Raw genomic sequence first — 15,316 nt, 5'->3', positions numbered from 1 at the left:
ATCGATGTGCATCCGGTCTGTAATAAATGCCTGTCGCCGGACCACAACGAGGAAAACTGCATGGCCTGCTCTCAGTTCAGGTCCAAGAAGACGCTCAAGCATCGGCGCGCGGCACGCCTGGAGGCCCAGCGAGCGACACCGGCACCCGACAACATATTCGACGACCCCGCGGAGGAAGGCGATAGCCATCATCTCCAGATTTCGCCACCGTCGACGGAGGTCCAGGCCGATCCAGAGGAATACATCGAAGGACAGGCCCAAGACCTTGAATACGTCGAGGAGGTAGGGGACGACGAAGAAGTTTATGGGGCCGCGGAAGATAGTTCAGAGGAGGAGCTATGCCCCGAAGTCTACATTATTCAGGCTCAGGTCACGGGATCGCCACTCGGCCTTACCCACGACCCTGCACCGCTATCCCCGGCCCCGCCTTCTGGCCCGGCCACGGACACTCAACCGGAGCCGCCATTGCCCGTATCGAAACCGAAACCTTCGGATTCTACGGCACACAAGATGGCCGACGTCCAGCCGAAATCGAAACCGAAACCTACGGAATCAACAAAACCTAAAATGGCCGACGTCCTACAAAAAGTATCGAAGCCTGCTCCTTCATCGACTCCGTCGCCCTCCGGCCCACAAAAGTCGAAGAAGGCTGTCGAGTCGACAGCGCCGCAGAAGGTGCACAACGAACCCTCCTCCAAGAAGGCCGTCCATCAGGCGTCGACCACGGTTGCTCCGGCGCGGACATCTAAAACTCTTGACACGCCTTCGGACGCTAATACGGCGCCGTCAAGTAAACGCCCAGTCGACCCAAAGTCGACTAAAAGCCACGACCCAAAGCCCGCGGGCTCAACGCATCGGCACAAGGATGCCGGATCTGCAGCAACGGCGTCGGCGCCAAAGCCTTCAACGGAGCCGCGACACATTGCAGCCGAAGATTCGTCGACGCAAATACCGTCGACACCAAAGGACTCCGACGCCACCGAACATCGGCCGTCGGTTACAAAACCCTCTACCTCCTTCACAAAGCAGGTCACCGACTCCCTGAAACGTATTCGGGAGAAGACTTTGTCGTCCACGGCTTCCACGCCATCGGCTCAAAAATCGGTGGACACACCTCCGAAGTCCTCGAGCAAGCTTCTTTACACTCTGCCGCCGAAGGTGGCCCCAAAGGCATTTGCAACAACGTCGGTGCCAAAACCGTCGGATCCGTCGACGCCAAAGAGCCGCTCGGATCAATATCAAGCCTCAGAAGACCAATCTGAGCATTGCATCGATGCCCAAAGAGGGAAATTGACCCTTTATAAGAGGAAAATCACTTCCCAACCACTGGAATCCTATGTTATTCCACTGAAGAAGAAGAGGCCAGCACAGGACATTCCTTCCCTTATTGAGCCTATTCTGCCACCACCGAGAAGGAGTCCATCACCTTCCCCCAACCAATCAGGAGGAGAGGATGATGAACAAGAGGACCAATACAATTTCCCAGTTGACAATGACCCTGATGTTCAGCAGGACTCATATGACGACACTGGGGACCAAGGTGGACATCAGGTGGTACAAGATCCACAGGGTTTTGGGGCACGTACATCACCAACAGAGGATTCTGCAGCATTTAATGCTTTAATCGAACGGGCAGCAGCAAATCATAATGTGGACATGCATGCTGACCCGGTGGAGGAAGACTTTTTGTTTGACACTTTCTCTGTCTCAGAAAGAACAGTTAAAACACTTCCTATGCTTAAAGGTGTCCTTAAACATGCCCCAGAGATCTTTAAGGAACCTACCAGGGCGAGAGTGGTGAACCCACGTATCGAGAAAAAATACAGGCCAGCACCTGGAGATCCTGCATATATTCGAGGACAGTTGCCTCTGGACTCGTTGGTGGTCGCCAATGCCCGCAAGAGGGCAAACTCCCAAACCACGAGTGAAGCTCCTCCCCCAGACAAGGAGTCGAAAGTGCTTGAGGCATCCGGCAAGAGGGTGGCGGCGCAGGCTGCCAATGTATGGCGTATTGCAAACACACAGGCACTATTGGCACGATACGATAGGGCGCATTACGACACCCTAGAACAGCTCCTTCAACACCTACCTGATGAGTTTAAGGAAGCAGCCGAAATGCTCATACAAGAGGGAAAGCTTATCTCAAACGCTGCAATAAAGTGTGCACTTGATGTGGCAGATACAGCGGCTAGGGGGATTAACACTAGCGTCATGTTGAGGCGACAAGCTTGGCTTCGCATATCTGGATTTAAGCCTGACATCCAGACTACAATCCTCAACCAGCCCGTCAATCCTGACAGACTGTTTGGTCCAGATGTAGACACCACCCTTGAAAAAATTAAAAAGGACAACGAGACTGCTAAGTCCATGGGGGCGCTTCAGTCACAACAATTCCGGGGAAACACTTTTCGTCGCTCAGGAGCACGTGGTGTTACCAGAGGACACTTGGGTCATCAAACACAATTCACAAAGGGTGGTGCGCAATCCTCGTACCCCAAGCAGGGTAGAGGGGGTTACACAGGTAACAGTGCCAAGGGCAGAGGCAGAGGGAACAACAACTCACGTACCTCTGCCGCCAACAAACAGTGACTCTCTGTCTCTGCCCCCCGACCATACCACACCTGTCGGGGGGAGACTCCAGCAGTTCCTGCCAGTCTGGACGTCCATCACCACAGACAGGTGGGTGAGAAAACGTATCCAGTACGGTTACTGTTTGGAGTTAACATCCACTCCTCCCAACATTCCCCCAAGACACCGTCCTATGTTGGCAGAGCACTTGCACTTATTGCAGCAGGAAGTACTGGTGATGCTGCAAAAAGGCGCAATCGAGCTCGTACCTGTAGACGAAGAAGGCACAGGGGTCTATTCCCTGTACTTCCTCATCCCAAAAAAGGACGGATCCCTCAGACCTATTCTGGATCTACGCCCCCTCAACATGTACATACTGTCAGAACACTTTCACATGCTGACACTGCAACAAATCCTTCCCCTGCTCAATCAAGGGGACTTCCTAGCAACCTTGGACCTCAAGGATGCTTATTTCCACATCCCACTCCACCCATCCCACCGAAAATACCTCAGGTTTACCATTCAAAACAGGCACTATCAGTTCAAAGTCCTACCCTTCGGGGTGACTACTGCCCCCAGAGTGTTTACATAGTGTCTGGCGACAGTGGCGGCGCACCTCTGGAGACAGAACATACATGTCTACCCGTACCTAGACGACTGGCTTGTTCAAGCAAAGTGCGCCGCGGACATGTCCCACACTATTCAACTCCTTCACAGCCTGGGGTTCTCGCTAAACTACCCGAAGTCGCACCTTCAACCAAACCACGTGCGGCAGTATCTCGGTGCGAAAATAAATACCCTGACTGCTATGGCTCAGCCAAACCCGGTCAGGATCGACAACATTCAGTCGCTGATCCAGAGGTTCAGACCACAACACTCCCTACCAGCGAAAGTGTTCATGCAGTTGATGGGCATGATGGCCTCCTGCATCTTCATAGTCCCGCACGCGAGGTTGCACATGCGCCCGCTCCAAGAATGCTTGGCAAATCAGTGGACACAGGCTCGGGGACAGCTGACAGACCTAGTGTTGGTGACCGGTCGGGCATACAACTCTCTGCATTGGTGGAATCCACACAACCTCTGCAAGGGACGACCGTTCCAAGAGCCAGTGCCACAGATAATCCTAACAACGGACGCATCTCTCCAAGGGTGGGGAGCTCATGTGCTCCACTACACTGTGCAGGGACTGTGGTCCACCCAGCAGCAGAAGTTGCACATCAACTACCTGGAATTGATGGCAATCTTCATGGCGATAAAGTCCTTCAAAGTACATTTGTGCAACAAAGTCGTGTTGATCCGGACGAACAACATGACAGCCATGTACTACATCCAAAAGCAGGGAGGTACTCACTCACCACAACTGTCTCATCTGGCTCAGAGCATGTGGAAGTGGGCCATTCAGAGGAACATTTTCCTCATGGCGGAACACCTCCCGGGCAAGGACAATCAGATGGCGGACCTGCTCAGCAGATACAGCCATCAAATGCACGAGTGGGAGATACATCCATCAGTACTCCACCCGTACTTCCAGCAGTGGGGTCATCCCGAGATAGACCTGTTTGCCACAAGGGAAAACGCAAAATGCCAAAGCTTTGCCGCCAGGTTCCCTCACCCGGAATCGCAAGGGAATGCGATATGGATGAACTGGTCAGGCAAATTTGCGTACGCTTTTCCCCCAGCGCCTCTCATTCCGCTGGTGGCAAGAAAGCTAAAGCAACACTCGATGACTCTCATCCTGGTTGCTCCAACATGGGCACGCCAACCATGGTACACCACGTTTCTAGAACTTTCCGTGGTACCGCATCAAAGGCTGCATCTCACATCCAGGCTCTTAACGCAGAACCATGGCGACATTCAGCATCCAGATCCGCGACAGCTCAATCTGGCGATCTGGCTCCTGAAGTCTTAGAATTTGGCTACCTCAACCTGCCTCCAGAATGCATGGACATCATCCGGGAGGCAAGGAAGCCCACTACCCGAGCTTGCTATGCAGCAAAATGGAAGCGGTTTGTCATGTACTGTACAGACAACAATATCAACCCGCTGGATGCATCCATTCCTAACATCATCTGCTATTTGTTACATCTTTACAAATGCAATCTAGCGTACGCTTCCATTCGGATACATTTATCTGCCATAGCGGCTTATCTCCAGAATAGGCAACACCTCTCTGTTTTCAGGGTGCCTGCCATTAAAGCCTTCCTAGAAGGACTGAAGCGAGTCATTCCTCCAAGAACACCACCAGCTCCAGTGTGGAACCTCAATGTGGTCCTCACTAGGCTGATGGGCCCACCTTTTGAGCCACTGCACTCCTGCGAGATTCAGTTTCTCACATGGAAAGTGGCTTTTCTCATTGCTATCACATCGCTCAGACGTGTAAGTGCGCTGCAGGCGCTCACAATCCAAGAGCCATTCATCCAGATACATTCCAACAGGGTAGTGCTCCGCACTAACCCCAAATTCCTTCCTAAGGTGGTGTCACAGTTTCATATCAACCAAACTATTGACCTGCCTGCGTTCTTCCAAAACCCACAAACAGTAGCAGAAAGAATGCTTCATACATTAGACGTTAGGAGGGCGCTAATGTACTACATTGACAGAACACAACACTTTAGAAAGACACAACAACTATTTGTTGCCTTCTCAGCACAGCACAAAGGCAACCCCATTTCCAAAGCAGGAATAGCCAGATGGATTGTTAAGTGCATTCAAATCTGTTATCAAAAGGCTAAACGTACTTTAACAATACCCCCAAGGGCGCACTCCACACGCAAATTGGGGGCCTCCATGGCTTTCCCGGGGAACATTCCCTTAGAAGACATTTGTAGAGCAGCCACATGGTCTACACCACACACATTTACCAAACATTACTGTGTAGATGTGCATTCAAAACAGCAAGCAGCTGTAGGACAGGCTGTTCTCAAGACACTTTTTCAAGCTTCTGCAGCTGGCACGGGCAACCGCCCTTAATGGAGGGACTGCTGTGTATTCTATGCATAAGATATGAATTTAGCAGCCCACATGCCTCGAACTGAATATGCTACTTACCAGTATGCATCTGTTCTTGGCATGTAGGGCTGCTAACATTCATATTGCCCGCCCTCCTCCCCGGTGCCCGTAGCGGCTGCAGATACTCTCTCTATTTTCATCATTAGCATGGACATCCTTTACACTATTTCACTCCATCTCTGCCACAATGGCTAAAAACAATCTGGGGATGGAGTCGATGCCCATGCGCACTGTAGTCCAAGGGAGGAGCCACCTATCTCGTGATACTTCGAAGACTCTTCCAGGACAACAATGTGCAATCATCCGGACCCAACACTAGGCGGCGATCTATGCATAAGATATGAATGTTAGCAGCCCTACATGCCAAGAACAGATGCATACTGGTAAGTAGCATATTCAATATTCCTGCCCTTTTTCAAGCAACCCTCTTACTACGCCTCTGTCGCTTGAAACAGAGCTATCCTTTATGAAGAAGACCGACTGCCCCGTGAGAGGCTAGGCTGCAGGATTGGGCTTCTGCACTCTCTTGCCATTCTTAGGCGGCTCTGTCTCGATCGAGATGAAGTGGCGTGGCTGGCGCTTTGGAAGCAATCCCTCTACTCTCCTCTGCTATTTTCTGTACGCCACAGTTTTGCCTTCCGCTATCCCCACCAGATGCTGAATTTAAGGACAACTTGAGCAAGAACCCAGCTGTTGCTAATCTCTCCGTATTCTACCATGCCCCTTGTGGCAGACAAGATGTTGTAGGGGCTGATGTTGGTGACATGACTTGCTACTTCTCTCTAGAAACGTACAAGAGTCTTCTTTATTATTTGTTGGTTTCAGCTATTTTCTTGTAGAGACAAAAATTTGCTTTCTAGTACCCTTATTTATTTGGCTGTGAGCTTCCATAAACTTGAAGATACCATAGAGTCCTATAAGGTATTCATATTCATGTATCAGTCTTTGAACTACAGAGCTGTTAGTTGCTTTAAAATGTAGACTCACCCTTCCGATGTATCCGGATTGTAAACCCAAAATCTTTTAGGGAAACCATTCGAAGAAATAATTACCTGGAAAGAATGCACAACTCCTACTCCATTTAATTCCTGCACCTGGAAGGCAAATTCTTCAGCATTTACATAGATGTTGTAAATTCTCACCTTTCTTTTTTTTTTTTTTTTTTTTTTTTTTTTTTTTGTCCTCATATGCCATTAGATCTTTCCAGTACATCACTGACTTCCTCTCCTTTCCCCCCTTCGTGCTGGCCCCAGCAGAAAAATTCTGATCTTAATGGGTTGCACTTTACACAGAACCTTTCAAATTGGTCTGTTCCACATTTCTATCTGCCTGCCCCTGGAACTGACCTGGTGAAGTATATCCATGTAGAGACATAATCATTGGACAAAAGACTAATCACAATTTGATCTAAAGATTGTCCAACCACCTTAAACAGAGTCCCCAAAAGGCAACCTTCTTACTGCTCTCTTTTCTTGTGGCTGTATCCAATTTCATAACGTATTTGATAGCGTTTACCCAATCTAAGAAGGTCGGGGTGCCTTTAATCCAACATTTGCAGATTTCTCTTCGGGCCAGTAAGATAAGATAAAAACACAGCATGTTAGAATGTGATGGTAGACTTTCATACCCATTGAGGAGACTAAAGAAAAATAGAGAGGTGCTCACCTGTATATCGACCCCAAGTATTCTCACCTTTCTTAATGTGATTACTCAAAATACAAGTGGACTAAAGTTAAAGGTCTCTGAACAACTTAAAACCACAGCAGTTCCTCCTGCATTTTCATATGGCTTCATTTTTAACATTCCATTATGTCTTAGATCATTTAATCAACATGTAACAACTGAGCATTAAAAGGCTGAAAAAGAGAACTTAGAATGCTTCGAAAACTGCGTAATTTTCCATGTCAAGCCTTTCTTCTTGTATTCATCAATTTCTGTCTGTTGGCATCAATAGTTAATTGTTTATAATAGTTCTTTGCATGTTTCTGCCTTAATACTGCCTAACATGCCTCTTATGCATGGTTTGTGCAACCTGCTTTTTATTATGCTTTTTTGTCTTTAATGCTTGCAACCTAATCCATCTCAGCTACGCTGCCGCGAAAAGAAAGTGCTGTCAAACAGGAAACCGAGAGTGAGTATTACCAGTGCATTTGCTTCATAAATGCTTGTTTGTTGATGTTTTGTGTTTGTATCATGTAAGTTGTTTATACCAACATACATGAATGGACAAGGTGGCATCCATTTTTTCAGGTACTTTTGATGCCCATGTTTGATTCTTACTCTAGCACTTAACGTGCTAGTCGGTGGAGCCATGCAGCTGCTGAATTTGTCGCATGACCCTCTCCAGTGAGGCTGGTGTCATTCTAAGTGACAGTGTATGGTTTAGAATAACTTGATTAAATTAATGGGGAGAAGGTTAGTGATGTCATATGTGAGATTGCTTATTCTCTTAAAAGGGTTTTGTTCATCACCTGCATCCCTGCATTATATCAGAAGGCGTTTTAATAGGCTTTATTCATGCCATATGCAGGACCCTTCTGCTTGGCAGAAGCGTTTAGAACTCACAGGGCTAGAAGTAGAGCACGGGCCAGCAACTCAAGCAATAACAGTTGTACATTAGTTAAGCAATAACAATGCTATACAAAATAAAACCAGGACTACGTAACCATGTACATGTAGTCATTACATCTTCTTAGTGGAAGAAGGACTTATCTTCACCACAGATTTGTCAAAGTGGGACAGTCCCATTGTTCTAGTATGGAAAAAAGCTGCAGATATCCGATATATGTATGTGTGTATATATGTATATGTTTTTGAGAAAGGCAGGTGTGCCGAAATGCGTCAAGCGGATAAATAAACAAAAGCTTAATGGTGAAGCTTACCTGTGTGTCGGAGTCCGATTTCTGAGACCTGAGATTGGCTTACCACCAGATTCCCCTAGCCCCAGAATCACAAGATCTTACACCACCTTGACATCTTTTAGGGTGTATACATTTCTGAGATTATCATTTGGTGTAACCTCAGACACAAGCATGTTTCAGAAATTTATGGACAAAATTTTGGCAGGAATTGATGGCGTCCAAGCTTATCAGGACGCTATTTTAATATTTTCTGAGACAGTAAGGGAATACAAAACTATTTTGAAGAAGGTGTTGAACATTTTTAGAAACGTTGGAATCACACTGAAGTATAACAAGTGTCCGTTCCTAATGAGTAAGTTGGATTACTTGGGTCATAACATCACCCCTTCAGGCATTAAACCAACGTTTTTACTTATACAAGCCATTTTTGAGGACACACCTCCCAAAGACAAAGAGTCTCCAAGGTCGTTTCGGGGAATGAGTGAGTATTACACTAGGAGAAGATGACTCCTGTCCTGCAGCCACCAACATCCAGAAACCCGAGGAAGACTGTCTGAACTTTGACAAAGGCCAAAACTCCAGAGGATAGAGGTTCTGTCCCCAAGAAACCAACACAAAGGACTCCTGTGCCCTCTTGAACCGCGACTCCTGCCCAGTCTGCACAAGCTGCCTCTGGCCATGGCCATGTTGACCACCGACCCAGAACAGGTTCCGCAGCGATGCTGACCTCAAGTCCCGCTTTGACTGACCCTTCCTGGACTCCACGACGACACGTGCAGGCTGAATCCAGAGGTTCCCCCTGACCGCAACTGGCTCCGGTAAGAAGACACCCACATCTAAATGCACCCCTGCATCCGAAGCCCCAGGGCCTTGGTGAGCTGAATTGACAGTGCCCCTATGACCACCTACATCGCTACTTACCTCTGCTGTTACTGGTTTCCCTCCTGCAGCTTCCGGTGTGGCACCTGCAGCCTGTTTGTCTGAAGAAAGTTCTCCATTGGAAAGCAGTGGGCGCCCGACTCTGTATTTGCACCCTGCACCCAGCCCCCCATGTGCTGCTGAAGGTGTGTGTTTGGTGCTGCTTTGTAGCCCCCACCCCCTCCCCCCATTGTGCTTGCTCTTACCCTAAAAGCTTGGCCCCTGCAACCGATGTGCCTACCTGCAAGCAGTGTGGCTTTGAACCCCCCCTTCTCCATTGAAATTAATTGGTCCAACCTCTGATTTTGACCTCTGCACCCGACCACCCCTGTACCTCTGGTGGTGCAGTTTTAGTACTCACCAGAACCTTGCCCATCTTTGATCTAGAAGACTGGAAATGTAAGTTGTGTACATTTCCTTTTTGAGTCGTGTGCCAGGTATTGGTCATGTTTGTGCAATAAATGTCCTACAGTCTACTGTGCTAGACCTAAGGCTTCTCGATCCTACTACCACTAATAGAACAGCTTGGGTTTGCATTGAGCCCTCTACACCTCTGGGGGAATCTCTAGAGTCTGTGCACGCTATGACCACCTGGTGGTATACCATATACAAAGCCCCGAGTTTCCTACAGGTCAATACAAAGAACCTTTCCTTAGCAGTCACACAGCAAGTCCTTTATCACATAAGAGACAGTGTATTAGAGAAACATGCATTGGCAATGCCAATAGGTCTGGCTTTAAAGGAACGTTGTATGATAATGTGAAGCATTACAAGTAAATATCATGAGAATGAATATGCATTTGTGTGGAAGCAAAGATCTGTTGAATAATATTGGTGTAGTTTAAAAGGTCAGGTGACAGTGGCACAGTTAAGCCAGACCTAAACATCTGTTTAGGTTAATGACTGCCCTCCTTCCATCTGTGCTTCTACCAGAGAAAAACACCATAAATTATCTAGTTATCTATGACACTTTAATAGTATTACAATGTCATGTTTGCACCTCTGAATGTTCAAGCTCAGGCAGCTGGATAAACATAATGATCACAGCTGGGAAGAGGGCAAGCATTTTTGGCGAAAGTAAACATCTTCTGCCAAATCAAAACATGTATTCATAGCGCCCAACATGTGGGCAGAGCCAAAGCCCCTGTCTAGTGATGCTCACATAATTGTCTTACAACAGCTGCACTCACAAGTCAGACCATAGAAATAACCTTCATGACACGTATATCAGTTCCCTTCACACATGGCACAAGACATTTCTTGATAGGTTGACCTCTCATAGAGCATTAAATACTGCAGGACACCTCTCCCTTTTACATTGAAGAGAGAACTTCATGTTTCCTCCTCAAATCTGAGGAATGAACATGTATAATCCTGTCTTTTGTGTAGACATTTTCTTCCTAATCTATGATATACAACTCTTCCTCATTCTAGCAGATAATTAGAAGTTGTCTTTGTCTGATTTAATTACTGTTGGTGCTGGTCTAACAGCTCGGCCACAACTATAACGTGTATATAATCACTGGTTCTCAAAAGTCTCCAGACACACAGAGAAACTACCAGCCTTGGGCATATTATACGAGAGGCCCCTCTCACCGGCATTCCCTGCCTGTTGCCAGAAGACACATCTACATTAGTGGGTGGTTTCATTTTAATCTTAGATTCACAATCCATCCTCACATTCATTCCTATGTCACATTACTGTCATTCTGTATGATAACCCCAGAAGAGCTTACTGAAAGGGACCTACCCTGGTATAGATACACTACACTCCTGTATGCATAGAAATGTGAGGATTTAATGATGCCACCAGGAGCTGAAAGAATTGAGTGTGGGCAAAATGTCTGGTATGTTTGTATAAGAACATTCTGGATATTTTAGTCCTTTATTTTATAGTTTCAAACCTTTGCTTCGCTTTCTCTCTAATATTTAATTCATTAATGATGTTCAAATGTGTATTTTCCACAAGAGTCCACTTTTTTGCGTGAAATTACTTGACTATTGGGAATGCAAGGTAAATTGAAGGCCGTAACAAATCTTGGTAAAACAATATTGCAATGCATACTGGACCCAACCCTCTCTCCAGAGTCACCCAAACATTCTGCCTTTTTCTTTCCACTTTTTGCTGAATTTGTTAGTTGGCCCTAGGACTCTGCACTTTATCACCGCTAACCAGTGCTAAGTGCTTGCGCTCACTCCCCTAAAACATGGTTGAAATGGTTTATATCCAATTGGTATATTTAATTTACTTATAAGTCCCTTGTAGAGTGGTAAACCATGTATCCAGGCAGGTAAAATAAATGCTACCAGTAGGCCTGCAGCGCTCATTGTGCTACCCTCTTAAGTAGCACCTTAAAACATGTCCCCAGCCTGCCATCGCAGCCTGAGTGCGGTTTTAAACTGCTAATTCAACTTGGCAAAATAACCCCCTACCAAGCCTTAAACTCCCATTTTATTACTTATACGTCACCCCTAAGGTAGGCCATAGACAACCCATAGGGCTGAGTGCTGTGTGATTAAAACGTTGGGCATGTACTTTTAAGTTTTATATGTCCTGGTATTGTAAAACTCCTAAATTCGTTTTTCACTGCTGTGAGGCCTTCCCCTACCATACAATAACATTGGTGATTCCTTATTGCATTTAGTAAGCGGTAATTTCCAATTGGGAGCAGGTAGCTTTGTCATGTTTTGTATCTAGGAAATTGTGATGATAAGCCCTCTTTAATGGTGAAGTCTGATTTTTCATTACAATTTTTTAAATGCTACTTTTAGAAGATGGAATTTTCCTGCCCTTTGTACCAGCAGCCTGTCTTGGGTTACATGACTGGGTGTAACTGACAGTCAGACTTTGTGATTTCCTCTCAAACAGTCACACAATACAGGGATTAGGTACGCCTCAATGGACTTCCTGCTGGCAGGATGGGGGCAGAGCTGAGGCCAGCCCCACTTGCAACTCAATAGGACGTGCTCTTCCTTCACAGAAAGAACCTATCATCCAGACAGTGTCACTGCAACCAGCTTGAAGCCAGGGAATGGGAGTCAGGAAGTTCCATGCACTTCAAAGAAACTTTCCAGAGGAAGTACACCAGGGTATTAAAATATGACCTTTAGACCCACTCTTCAGTTCACTCTTGGACATAAGGAAGGAGTCTCAGATGACTGCCTGGTGCTGTTCACCCTGCAAGACTGCTTTGCTGTACCTGGAAGGGCTGCTTTGCTGCCTGAAGCCTGCCTTGAACCCTGACGGGCCAACACTGCTATTGAGCCCTGCATCTTCACCTGCACCTGCACTCAGGACCACCAGAGTGACTCCAAGGGCTAATTAACTGGCCTCCTGTTCAGAGCCACAGGGACACAAAAGGCTCCCATATTGAACCTGCACCTGGACACAGTCTGCGAGAGTCCGGAACCCCCAAGAGTTGTTCCACCATTCCTGGACCCTTGGTTGTGGTGCTATAGGTGCCCAGATGGCCAAATCCAAAACCTTAAGGCTTAAATCATTTTTGGCCAAAAACTGCTCTCAGAACCAAGAGGAGACAAGGACCAACCTGCTCGCTATCTGCCCGTGGTGCGTCGCCGGTCAAATTGACTTTGAGGTTTCTCCTGTTGCCGTCTTCTCCACTGCAGCATATCCTTTTCAGCTTTCCTTCACCAAAGGGGCCCTTTCTTATTATTTTACAATTAAAGTACTGCCTAACCTGTAAGTAGGATATTGTACTGCAAAAGCCTAGCAAAAATAAGAAGACTGCATTGAGCAATCCGTGTATTCCACAACTTTCTGAAGACTTCCTGGCCTAACTTCACATGATGTATTGAGAAAGTACAAGTCCCATAGTGATGTCAGAATGTATGTGAGGAGGCCCACTTAGCTACCCTGCAAATCTAATTCACAAGAGTATGTCTTTGGAATGCAACAAACTCTGCCTTGTGTTTGTTGTGTCCAAATGTGCAAAGATAATTGATGAAATGGATGTGCCCTATCTGGAATTTTAAATGGGTTGCAGGAAGTGTTCCACCAGCAGTTGTGTGGTCTTAGACGCCAGCCTTTCTGCATCCTTAACCCCATTGGTGAAAAAGGCTGGCCAAAACAATGTAGGGCCTCACTTTTCTTCAGGTAGAATGTAGCGGTTCTTGTAGTATCAATATTATGTTAATTTCCTCAGTTACTAAATAACCAATGAGCGGAAAAAGACTGAAAGGTGTTTAGAAGGAAAACTGGAAGAAAGTTCCCCTCATCCAGGTGTAATTGGATCAGCACCTTTGGGACGAAGGAGAAATGTTGTCTTCAGGTCTAGCATGTCTCTGTACAAGGACATTGTGTAGTATGGAGGCTCATAGCTCACTAATGCAGCTTACAGAAGAGATGGCGCTCAAGAAGGTTGTTTCCCAGAAAAGTCTTTGATGCCAAACTGACTTTGGTAGGTAAGCCTTGATCATTAGTTTGCAGAGAGCAAGACTGGAACACCATGATGACTGTCTACTTACTGAAGGGCACAGATTCAGTAAGTCAGTTGGCCTCTGATGGCATCGATGCATTGGGAGAGGGACCCTACTAACTTTTTTTCGTTATGCCTCAACAACAGTGATATTTGCCTACAAGGATGTACGTCTGGGTGACTTGAATGGCTGCCACAACCTAGCTTGTCATCTTAGACAGCTCAGTACTTGATATCCAGAGGCTTTTAGATCTGTTTTGCAGCTTGGCATCACTATTGCTTTCATGCCTCTTGGAGCGATTGCCTGTCGATAACGGGCCAAAGCTTGGTGAAGGATCAGAGTGCCGTTGTCCTTTACCTCTAGCATATCTGTTAGAATCTTGGTGGACAGTGGAACCTTGGAGGCATTCCATGAAACTGGTATTGGAATTCTCAGGGTTTGACCCACCCTGGTTTCTGAAATGGAAATGAGTAGGTCATCCCTGAGGCTTGAGGTATCAGCCAATGGGATCCGAGTGGCGACTGATAGAAGGGCCTGAAAGGGAAGCACTGCAGTTTCTGGTACTAGGAGGGACCTTATTCACTTGTGCATCACTTTTGCATCACTTGTGCACCACCTGGCACCTGTGCTGGGAGGGTGGGCCTTCAACTTTAAAAAATGAATAAATACCACACCTGTGACTGACAAACTGGTAAGGACACTGTGTTTCAGCCAGCTCCGATGCGTGCAACACTGAGTCAGTATTATTTTCTGGATGCTCGGAATTCAGAACGGACATAGGAATCAGACACATTGTTTCCTGAAAGGAATTGGTCAGAGATGGGGACAATGATAGGAGATCCTTATACGGGTACATGTCCTGGTGAACACAGAGAGCTGTCACCTTGGGGACCCGGAGACTTTTTATCCAGTGGTGTTCGGAGAGGACACAGGAGCACCTTAAAATCTGTAGGGGAAAGGAAGATGAAGGGGCTGTCTACTTATCAGTCCATTTATGTGTGCTAAGTACCGGTGTCCATCTAAATATCTATTGATCCTCCCTGATTTCAACCAAATGCAGTTCTTCACTGCTAGACATTGGGAGGATAAAAGTAAGAGGTACAGTTATTGTACTTGGTATTTCCTCCCCAGTAGTTTTCAATATTGTTTTAAATGCCATGTGAATTACAGGTTGGTACGTTATGGGAGAATGACTCATTAAACTATACTAATATATTACCCAAATAACTGAATAACATATTGTTGGAACTGGGGTCACCAGTTCCTCGAGGGTAGCATGGCACGAGCGGGTAGGCATCCGAAAGCTTACGTGTAAAGCGACCACACAGCACACGCAACCACTGAGACAGTAAAAATGGGCACGCAATGAGGGACGCCACTCCAGTGAGTATGTGTAAAAGTTAAATAACTTTAATATATAGAGCAGAGTCAGGGTAATCAAAAGTTCATAGTATCAATAACGTATTATTTTTTCTTCAGAATACATATGTTTCAACACTTTGTAATAAATACTCAAAGGAATA

General features: G+C 46.5%; 1 protein-coding gene across 7 annotated transcripts in view; it reads left to right on the top strand.

The window, feature by feature from the left end:
* EXOC1 (exocyst complex component 1) overlaps positions 1 to 15,316 on the top strand; it is a 409,496-nt gene that overhangs the window by 262,643 nt on the left and 131,537 nt on the right. For 4 of the 7 annotated variants that reach the window (XM_078678169.1, XM_078678168.1, XM_078678165.1 and 1 more), the window contains one exon: positions 7,664 to 7,708. The exons of the other annotated variants lie outside the window; for them this stretch is intronic. In XM_078678169.1, the coding sequence (XP_078534295.1) occupies positions 7,664 to 7,708 (45 nt within the window). The remainder of the gene's footprint in view (positions 1 to 7,663; positions 7,709 to 15,316) is intronic. 7 annotated transcript variants of the gene reach the window in all.

Source organism: Lissotriton helveticus, chromosome 2_2 (assembly GCF_964261635.1).
Source record: "Lissotriton helveticus chromosome 2_2, aLisHel1.1, whole genome shotgun sequence".
In the NCBI taxonomy this organism is placed as follows: Eukaryota; Metazoa; Chordata; class Amphibia; order Caudata; family Salamandridae; genus Lissotriton; species Lissotriton helveticus.
Note: the sequence above shows the minus strand (reverse complement) of the source record. Positions and strands in the feature narration are given on the sequence as shown.